This window comes from Engystomops pustulosus, chromosome 3 (genome assembly GCF_040894005.1).
Source record: "Engystomops pustulosus chromosome 3, aEngPut4.maternal, whole genome shotgun sequence".
Classification (NCBI taxonomy): domain Eukaryota; kingdom Metazoa; phylum Chordata; class Amphibia; order Anura; family Leptodactylidae; genus Engystomops; species Engystomops pustulosus.
In genome coordinates this window covers 193,795,339-193,806,692 of record NC_092413.1, presented here as the reverse complement: position 1 = coordinate 193,806,692, position 11,354 = coordinate 193,795,339, and the positions used below count along the sequence as shown (strand labels likewise).

The following is an 11,354-nucleotide window of genomic DNA, read 5'->3' as shown; positions in this document are numbered from 1 at the left end:
TGTGGTTGACATATGTTGAACACAAAGGAAGAGGTGTAGGTCCGCCCCATATGTTTGCTGTTTGTATTGCTAAAGGTCAGCGCTCCATGTACAATTAAACCTGACAGCAAACTGTGGCATTTGTTAATCCTCCTGATCTCTGTCCTGACACAGCGCATGGGAAAGAGCCATCACACATGTGAGAAGAAAGGAAACTATTTCACCACTGAACTCTGAGTAAATGTCCTAACCTGTATATACACAAGATATTTCCCTAATAACTCAGGTTCTTACAAAGTAATCCGGCTGATTCTGTCCGATGGAATTGGACATTTCGCCACGTTTCCGGCTGCGGCATAAAAACTCCAATAAGGCAGCGTTTAGAAATCAAGTTCTAGAGCAGTGGGGAAGGCTGCGTTGACACAGCAGAGGAGATTTGCCTAACTGCATCGCCGTTAACATTTGTGTTTACAAACCATAATTTTAGGGTACATTCTCACGTCAGGGGTGAGGATGCACATTGCACTGCTCACACCTCCCCTCTCCATAGAGCAATGCAGAGTCGATGCCATTTAACAGCAAATTATAGGACATATCCTATATTTCGCTGTGCACAATGCGGTGAAGCAAAGTGTGCTCACCACATAGTGACCGAGCATCATAGGCGTCTAAGGGGACCGATATCAAGCAGTAAATTTTGCGGCGGGTTCCCATTAGATTCGTGTGAATGTGATGTGAAGGCTGATTGTGCGCTGTTTTCGAGCTGCAAACAACGGTTTCTGAGCCGCATGTCCACAAATGGTCCATGTAATATAATAATAATATAATATACCTTTATTTATATAGCGCACACACAAATTACGCAGCGCTGCACAAAGCTTGCCAAATCTGTCCCTGTCCTCATGGGGCTCACAATCTAATCAACCTACCAATATGTTTTGGAGTGTGGGAGGAAACCAGAAAGCCACACAAACATGGAGAGAATGTGCAAACTCTTTGCAGATTTTGACCTGGGACTTGAAACCAGGACCCCAGCGCTGCAAGTCTGTAATTCTAACCACTAAGCCACCGTGTTGCCCTATGATCTGTATGTCATCCATTTTTGCACAAAAAAAATCTGAGGCTTGTAATTGCTGTCTCCAGCTTGTCCCACCTCCTCAATGCCTCACATGATTGTGTGACATATCAACTGACGACAAATACGGACATACAGGAGCTCATTTACTAAGGGCTCCGCGGCCGCACTTTCGTCGGGTTTCCCGAGGATTTCTGATTTGCCTGAGATCGCAAGCGATCGGATTGTGGCGCTCCGTGACGGCTTTCACGCGACAGAAGTCGGGGGGCCGTCAGAAAACCCGAAGGATTCGGAAAAACCATGGAATTTTTTTAAAAAATTGTGTCGCAAGAATAGCACTCACATACACCGGGATGAAGAAGGTGAACTCCAGCGGACTTTGGCACAGCAGCGACACCTGGTGGATATAGGGTGCACGACCTTAGTGAATCCCAGTGAGTGTTGGAAATTACCAGCAGTTGGATCCCCACTTATCACAAGAACAGGGAGGGTAGTTGGTAGATGGTCGGTTGGCCATGTATCCTCTCGCTCCATTTACTATGAGAGGGGTAGAGTTACTGAGCACAGCGCGTGGGTATCTCTGGTACTCTCATCATCAAGTTGCGATGTTGAGCATATCCACTATGTACACTGTATATGGCCCTGTAGACATGAACCAACATGCCACCTGCTAAATGTATATCCCAGATAGAGGTGACAATATAATCAGGACAATTTACACTGTATTACACAGTTCCCACCATGGGTTTACACCTCTGTGAGACCATGTTACACCTTACAAGGGCAAACTGTAAAGAGGCACAGACGGCTAGCTGCAGCGGATGGCTTCAATCACAACCAAATTTACATTTCAAAGACACATGGCTTGGCCTTCAAGTTACCCCCTCTTCCTCCTCCTATACATTTAGGGTTAATTGTATTAGAGTTTACTAAAATAAAAGTAGAAACTATCATATGTAACAAGGGGACATTTATTATCGACATTTAAATGGAAAACTAGCAGAATTTTTTTTCTCCCTGCTGCGCCTCTTGCACCTTGATTATGAAGAGTCAGCAGCAGAATATTGTTGGTTTTCGGACACTCACAACTGTTATTTTTTTATTCGGGCACAAAATTGTGACACCACTAGTAAATCCGACACTTTTCCGGCGCTTCGATTTTTCCGACTTGTTTTGTGGCACTTTTTTGCCGCACAATTAGAGCAGCTAAAAGCCGGTCTAGGGAGTTCTATTTCACCTTTGTGAATGGGGAGACAGTTGTAAATTGTTGTAAATTTGTTTGTGTGCCAAATCATGAATCCCTTGTGCCACAAACTTACATCCCACTGAAAATTATAACACGCTTCCTACGCCACCCTGCACCCAAATTAATAAATTCCAGCCAATGGGTGTCATTTTTTGATGCTATGGGAGTCATAAAAACAACTGGAAACACTTTCTTGTCCAACTCCCAAAGAAGAATAAGAAAGATGCGCATATGTGCAGCCACCTCCCTGCATCTAAAAGTGTGGCCCAAGGGCATGTGTCCCAGAGAGGATCTGCATCACACAGGCATGTATAGAATAGACTGTGGGTATGCCATAAAGGTCCACAATAGGAACACACCTTCAAAGTCAAGATCTCACTTCTATGTTTCAGTGAATAATTTTATTCCTCACATCATAAGAATTTTCTTATAAATCTATATTTTCTTTTTCCTCTGTTTGTCTGAGAAATTTCCAGTGACCTCCCATCTTCTAGAACCCAGTTGTCAATTTTTCCATAGATTTTTAGGAGAAATTTTATAGGAATGAGGCAGTGAACAATTATTACTGGAGAATACAGTTATTTATTATAACAGATGTGTCAGGATGAGTCCACTTAATGCCCCGGGCAGATTAGGAACAAGTCTTCTTGGGTTACTTTTATGAACTTCTGGATGACTGCCCTGATAGGTCTCTTACAGACATCTATGGATGTTCTACAAGCCACGGATGGGAGCATCATAGTGATATAGGATGCAAGGAGTCCCTGCTTCCCCGCAAAATAGCAGCATGCTGGTCCTTTATTGATGGACCGAGCGTGTTCATCTGATAGAGCCCTTATCCTGCGGATATGCTGTGATCATCCCATCCCCCAATGTCGCTGCTTAGCATAGTCGCCTACTGGGCCTGCTCCTGGCACTAATGAGGGGTACACTCATGCCTCCGGCCCCATTAACATGGGGGGTCCCACATAGCGGTTGTTACGCCACTGCATAATACATTGCAAATGAAATATGATAAACCAGGGGCAACTCGTAGATCCAGGCAGGTGACCCTTGTTTCCAGCTGCTCCCTAGAAGTCTATGGGAATGTGAAAAATATGGATGCCACATGGGTGTCATCCATGTGTCGTCTATATTAGCATACTGGTTTACAGGTAACACAATCACGACGTGACCCTTCAAGAGGTTGGGATGAGATAGAGACAGCATTTGCCAGAAACGCAAAATACACAAAAACAGATAAAAAACGGATGACACATGGACTTGTGTCACACTCGAAATTTACATTGTGCGCCAACAGCTAAACAGCGTTAGTATGAACTCGTCTCAGATGCAGTTTTGATGCGAATTACATCTATGTAAATTTGATTATGTCGTCCGCTATGTTCCATTTAGGCAGGTATTAGTTATAAATGCGTTTTTTGGACTGAAAAAACATGGCGGAGGCTGCAGTACTTTTCCTCCGTTTACATTTAAGTCTATGGGATTTTTAACTGATATGTTAAACTTCCATAATTCACTTTTTTAAGGAAGGTAAGGAGCGGTAGTGTGAAGTTATCCTAATTTGTAGCAAATAAGATCTTAAGTAAAGTCAGTGCTGTTAAAAGTATGAAGAAGTATGAAAATCATGTTTTTTCTGTGTTTTTCTATGTTTGCAGGGGAAGCACATTTATTGAACATTTCAATAATAATAAATAAATAAAAATTTGTACAAAACTGAATGTAGTTTTCCATACATATATCACTTTTACAGGTGTCCCTTCAGCGGTTCGTTCACACACTGCAAAATCTTTACGTTGCATCCATCTATCATGGAATATTTTGGAGGGGGAGCAGGAGTACACCCCTTTGAAGATGAATGGAGCGCTCTTGCTCCGGTACATGACAGGTGATGACCCGGATCCGCTGCTGTCGGGACTCGTGCGGCCACACGGGGCGCCGCGCACTCCTGGAGACAGCACAGGGGGCGGGGCCGTGACCCCCCAATGCGGGAGAAGTGTGCCAGTGCCGGGCCCGCCCCTGGCTGCTGTGCGCTCGCTGATTGGTGGAGCCGGGAGCAATACTTGTGCAGCTCCGGGCTCCGCAGCAGTAGACAGACCTGAGCAGTGTCCGTGCAGAGTAGTGACCCAGCAGCTGCTATGCCCACAGAGGTGATGAGCGCGGTGAGGATGCAGCCCATCTCCCAGCTGCAGCACCACAGCCCGGTGCTGCCCATACGGCTGCTCACCCGGGGACCCGACTACCTGCGGCGGCAGATGGAGACCGGCACCCCCGCCCGGAGCACCCTTAGCGCCGTGGAGCGGCTGGCAGCGGACAAGGCCAAGTACGTGAAGAGCCAGAAGGTGGCGGGCACCGGGGGCAGCTCCGGCTCCGAGAGCAGCACTGCCAGCAGCTCCGGGGGCAGCAGCAAGGAGGCCGAGGGCGCCCCCGTGCGGAGGGGCAGCAGGAGGCTGGTGCGGCCGGACTCCCTGCTCATCTACAGACACAAGAACCGCGGGGAGGCAGCGGAGGAGGCCAGGAGCGGGCTGGTCAGGAGGCTCTTCCTGGGCAGTGTCAAGGAGAAGCCCCTACCGCCCCCTAGTCCCAGGAAGGAGAGGTCAACAGGTCTCCACCGTTCCCAATCCGACATCAGCTCCAGGTATTCCCGCTCCTTCTCAGACTTTGACACCTTCTTCAAGTACTGCGGCCTGGAGCCCGAGGTGGTGGAGGAGCTGGGCAAGGACCGCTTCTGCTCCGCCCCCGAGGATCCCCTGGACATTGGCGCTGGGCACCGCCTCCGCAGTGCCAGCGTAGCCACATCAGACAGTGGCTTCAGCCGCCGTAGCGGGGCAGAGGGCAGCAATGGCGGGCAACAGGACGACGAACCCTTAAGTGGGCACCTCCCCGGCAACAACTGCAACACGTCGGTCATCGAACGCAACGCCAGGATCATCAAGTGGCTGTACAGTTGTAAGAAGGCCAAGGAGACTCGGGGGGCATCGCCTGACTTACCCTGACTTTCCACCAGGAGTATGGACAATAGGATGGCACTGCCCCAACCAAGCTCTTCAGTACTGTGCCTGCAGAGTCATACCACCTACACGCTGGACACCTGTACCTACTGGTTGCTTAGAACACAGCAGCCCATGTGCCAAGGAAAAGGGTGCTGAGAGTATTGATGGCACCGTGTAGCTGCTGGACAGCGACTGGCACCGCTCATCATTACTGCCACCATTTATTACATGCCAGCCTCACGAACATTGGGATTCTATGTTATAATCTTGTAGGATTGGAAGGTTTTGCTGCTGTGGGATTGTTGCCTGCAATCCATGTATAGTGTGTGCCCCAGAGATGCCAAGCCTGGCTGCTGGCTTCTAGAAATGTCTGGTAGCCGGATGTGACTACTACGTATTCCATGTTGCTTTGTTTATGTTACAATGTATCCCTGTGCATGTTCTGATCACAGATGTAGCAGAGCTGAGCTGCGGAGCGTATATAACACTGGAATTACTGCAGTCCTATGGAGGACCAATCCTAACATCCATATACTGAATGGCAGACTCAGTCCTGCTACATCACGGCAAGGCCCCTGTAAGCTTCCATTACACGGTATAGCAGAGAGATGTATGTGTGATAATATACAACCTCTCCAGTACTAGAGGTCAGATAATAGACCATAATATTATGATAGGAACTCATCACTGGGGTTGCACTAAAGCTATGGTCATAGTACATGCTGCCGTTTATAGTGGTCGGTGTTCTGTGAATGGGTCCCAGACTATTGCTTATTTAGGGGATTTGTAAGATTTAAGGAGGGAAATGTATCTGATGTAAAATTCTGAATCTATGGCTGATGTAGTATGTAACGCTATGCTATAGGATATAGGATGTTCTATGCTCACCCCCAGGTACAACATTTTCTGCTGTTTGTAACATATGATCATGTTATATTTTTGTTATTGTTAATTTATTATTTTGTTACATAAACAGGAACCAATAACCTTCACTTTTGTCAGATTCCATTTCATATTATTATAGGCACTGCCGTGTCATTTTGGTTTATCCTTTAATTTGGCAACAGATAGTACACAAATCGTGATCTTTACAGAATGCTATACATTTACATAGCGATTATCTCTCTTCATGATTTGTACATGCCCGATAATCCAGAATATTTCCCAATCTGGTCCTTAATGCATTCAGTCTTACAATATCTTGTTGGTTAAGGGGTACATTGCGTTATTTGAGGGTTCACCACGTGGGCAGTGTATATTTACAATCCATGTGTATGATATCTAGAAGATACCTTGCTATATGTTGCTTTTTTCACACTGTGTCTATATGAGTCACATCCGTCACCCAATTAAATCCATTTGTTTATGGGTTAGTGCCAAATCCAGGTCATAGGATCACACTTGCCCTCTGTTATGTGCCAGGAGCCACAGATGCAATGAGACATGTAGAATAGCGACCAATCAGATCATGGCGTTCATAGTTTTAATTGGAATATCAGTGTTGTAATAGCTTGTGATGAGCAACAACACTTTTTGTATAGTCTAGTTCTATACTGTTGATCTTGTACACAGGTGACAAACTGGGAAGACGTGTAAATGAGGGATGTAAAGTAACCCAATCTATTATACGCCCTTTTTGGGTTTTTTGAATGGAATGCAGATTTTAGGTGACGACTTGCCTGCGGCTCCACCATTTGGCTCCCGGGTGGGGGGTGTGCGCTGTGTTGAGTGATTCAGCTTGGATAAGCAGAGGTACTTAGAGCTCACATGTCACCTGGAGGTGTAGACTTCAATGTGAGACTTTCTATGTCGGGGACGCAGGTCAATTATGGAAACGATTTTGCACTCATTAGCGGTAATTGTGTCTGTACTGGGCTTATGCAAATGGATAGGTGTGTATCAGGGAAATAATTTGGCTGCGTTCACACGCTGAGTTTGAATCACATTTAACAACTTTTAAGAAGGAGATTTTCCAACGTACATATGGGTTTAGACCTAAACACTTGAGTTTGGGAATGAGCAACATGTGTCTTGCCGATAAACAATGGAAAACGTGTGATGCTCATTCCCTATCGCAAGCAATCGGGTAGAAATGCAATGCAAATGCAGCGTGTGAATGTGGCCTAAATGGGACAGACAATGGCTTGTCTAACCAAACTTGCAAAATCATGAAATTATTATGCTTTTTGATGCAAAAAGTTCCAGTCCAGATCCACATCTTGGGTTTACTGTCTTGTACTCGCAGCATCACCTGAGTACAACCCATAGTGGGCTTCATATAGTCTGTTTGATCAAGACCACACACAGCCAACTAAATCTACCCATATTCTTTATAATCGGCCTGACCAGCAATACCAGATATGTCCCATGGACAAGAGTGGCGCTGTTCTGGTTTTACACTCTGTGTCAGTGCAGCAGATTTATCAACTTACTCAAGGTTTTATGTATCTTAGGAGCTGTATTGATGTCTTTTGCACATCAGATTTGTTATAGTGGGTAATTGGCACAACTCATTCTGTTTTTGCCATTACTATGGCCAACCAGAGCGGTTTTGCGCCTTAATTTACACTATTTTAACAAATCCCACTTTGTAAATCTCCAAAATTGGTTGTAAGTTGTCTGATGTAAAAAGTGGAGAGGGTTGGCTCATTGTCACAAAAGTTCCAAATTTGGTGCGTCTCTGATGAACAGAGATATGAATAAGGCTTAATACTGCAAAAAAAAGTTATCAAAAGGCATTGTGTGACCATTCCACAAAAAAATTCCTTCAGCACCTCTTAATTTGGGTAAAATCAATTAGTAGCATACCAACCAATCACAACGGAGCTTGGATTCTTTAAAAGCAGAATTAAACATGAAAGCTGTGCTGTCATTGGTTGCTCTGGGCAGAGCTAGATTTCCTTTCACTTTTAGGCCCGAGTTACTTGTATTCATGTACTAAAACACCAATTTCGATTTTACCCCTATTATATCTATCCAGCACATGTAGATACCCCCTTTAACTCTTACTGTAGTAATTATGTGTAAATCTGGAGCACTACACGTGTATAACATGTGTTGCCCATATGTGTGTCAATTCTCACAGGTGACCTGGTGACCCTAATATTGTGGATGTGACCTGATAATTATAGTAATTAACTCTGTTTATTTTTTTATAGGGAATAATATGTAATAAGATGACACCATGATATGTGTTCTACAGATACTGATGTAGCAGAGCCGGACATGTTGTGGATGTTTCAATGTATAGCACTGCAGCATATGCTATATGGTGTCCTACACAGTATATCTATCATCCAGTTCATGAAACCAGAATTTCCTAAGTAATTGGTGAATTAACTTGTAAGGAGCAGTGTTGTGTGTACATTTCATGGAGTTTTATTAATACAAATGGATCCCACAGAGAGAGGATTAAAGCTGCTAATTGATCCCGTCTTTAATGCTAATGTCACCTACTCCCTATGACCCAGGGCTACTGTCTCTAGTTGCCACCGCCCCGGGGTGCTGTAAATTAGATAGAAGATTGTAGAGACTTGTCTGTTGCAGCAGTGATGTGGGTGCAGAGATGGACAAAGAAGGAGAGAACTTTTTAAAAAAAAAAAATTTTTTAACCATTTTTTGACTTCCTCGTGGGGCGAACTATGCAGAGAATTACACTAAGGAGTAGTTTACTTTTACATTTTGTAAAAACATTGTTTGGCTTGTAGTCAGGTTACATTTATGTGCAATTGTGGCTTCTTTGTGATTGGGATCAGTAGTCTGGTGCTATCTTTACTTCTTTTTCTAGTTTCTAGCCAAACATGGTGAATTCCTATGCCATATAATGTGATATGGAGACATGACTATTCTAGAAATAACGCCAAAAGTTGTCCAAATGTTGCATCAGGTTTTGAAAGTTTATCATTTTATATGAGATGAAGCTCATGGAAAGGTAAAGTGCTGGTTTCTAGAAGTAGAAATTTTTTAAAATTTCATGCCCCCCTCACACTAGGGATACAGAGGGTGAAATCACTGTAGAGTACCTGCTCTGCAATCACCAGCGTCTAACCCCTATACGTTCTAAGCATAGTGAATGGGATTTCTTCACGGATTGAGATACAGATTACAACCTTTTCAATAGAAATATTGATATCCTGCCCAGCCTTGGAGAAACGTCTGTTTTTGGAAGTTTTTTAACATGGCTGCAAAATGCCCCCAGCATACAATCTGCAGCAAACCCATCTCTGGCCTTAAAGTGGTCGTAGTAACTAAGCAAGTAATCCCCTACACACAGGCTAAGGGACAACAATCTGATTTGTTAAGGTCATGCCGCTGAGACTCCCATGATCATGAGAATAGCCCCCCAGCAATCCAGAGAATGGGGTCTTGTTCCCACTAATTGATGGAGCTGTAAGCCCATTACGGTATATTCTTTAGGTGTCTCAGACATTGCAGAATATGCGTGTTGCTATCTCCTTCACTATTATTCACTATCTGTGTGAGTGCTGGAGATACCCCAGCGCTGTGCTTGCCAATCTGGCACTCCCTGAATGGAGTAGCAGGACGGATGCTCGGCCAGCTTGACCCTCGTTCTCAGGATTGCTGGGGCTCCAACTCTAGTAAACTACTCGGACCTTCACCGTTCAGCTTGTTATAAACTACACTGTGCATAGGGGATAGCTTAAATCGTTTTGTACAAGCCCTCTAAAGTTTATTTAGTGTGCTGTAACCATATCAACTAAATGTGTTGTGACAGCATATACTTCTTTTTCCAAACATTTAGTTTTTACCCAAACAAACCCTAATGGAGCATGTATGGGGTAATCTGGTGACCCTGATAATACTGACCACTTGATATTTTGTTTGCTGTCCCTTCCTGTTATACTTGGGGTCCCTGCTGTGACATCGGTGCCGCTACCACAGTGGGGGTCTAAGGACCTGAGGATGTCTTGATAACCATATTTGTCATTCCCACATCTGTGTGTGACAGCTACTTCCCATGGTGTGACATGTCTGTACATTTATAAGATGCATGAACTATAATAATTCTAGCATTCCAGATAACAAGATCCCATACATACAATATTCCAGAAAAACCTGCTAAACCTCATTGTATGGGCCAAGGGGACTGTTAATTTTGTATATTTTAATATTATTGCACCAAGTGAACCAGGTAATGAGATTTGCACGATATGTAGAGCTGTCCGTTCTTTATATGCAAACACTGCGGTGTATATATGTATATCATGGCTATTATTTCATGGCTGATGTGACTCGTCATGTTGCGATCATAGACACTAATGCTGCCAAACTTTGCAGTCTTCCAAGCTGCAGACTGGTTGGTGTAGCAGAGCTGAATTTGTCACTATATGCGATAATGAGACACACTCGGCTCTGCTACGTCTACACAGTACATTGTTATCGGACCATCTCTTCCCGCTTGCCTATATGTGAATAACTTGTACGTGTAAGTAGTGACACTGGAAAGTGGAATTTAAGCTATGTATATAAATGTCAATTTCTGGAACGTTCCCTCACTGCTTTGAGATAATCTTTACTCCAGGGCTTGTTATATGTTAACCTGACACTATTGCGAGCAGTCTGACCAAAGTGACTCAGTGGCTTCAGTCGTGGACAATGCTGTAAAAGTTTCACGTTCAAAGTTTTATTGTTCAACCATGCACAGAGGCCAAGGTACTTTTTTTTTTTTTTTTTTTTTTTTGTATTTTTCAGAAAAAAAAGCTTTTGTGCAATATGTTTGTTTTGTACAGTTTTTATTTCGGTCCTGTAAATAGAAGTGTATATAGGGATTGCATTTCTATGTTCTGTATCTTTGTGTGCAGATTGTTCAATGTCTATAAGATCTATACTATAATAAAATTGTTATAATGTTACAGTATTTGGTGACTTTTTTTTGTGCTTTCTACTTAAGTTATTTTCTATGTAACGGTATGTACATTTTTCTTTATTTTCACTGTCGACTAAAAATGGGTGAAAATAATCTGAAAAAAAAACTTTGCCTGAGGTCATATGGCCCTTTCTTATTACTTGTAGAAACGTTGAATGTAGTCGAGCGAGTGGG

General features: G+C 43.8%; 1 protein-coding gene across 1 annotated transcript; it reads left to right on the top strand.

The window, feature by feature from the left end:
* Positions 1-4,327: 4,327 nt before the first annotated feature.
* On the top strand, positions 4,328-11,001 carry FAM110C (family with sequence similarity 110 member C). The gene has a single exon (XM_072143475.1). It carries the CDS (start codon positions 4,439-4,441, stop codon positions 5,294-5,296), a length of 858 nt encoding a protein of 285 aa, XP_071999576.1. The 5' UTR covers positions 4,328-4,438; the 3' UTR covers positions 5,297-11,001.
* The last annotated feature ends 353 nt before the right edge of the window (positions 11,002-11,354 follow it).

Excerpts from the sequence above, each read along its gene's own strand:
- FAM110C (XM_072143475.1), top strand. The coding sequence starts at position 4,439 with ATGCCCACAGAGGTGATGAGCGCGGTGAGGATGCAGCCCATCTCCCAG.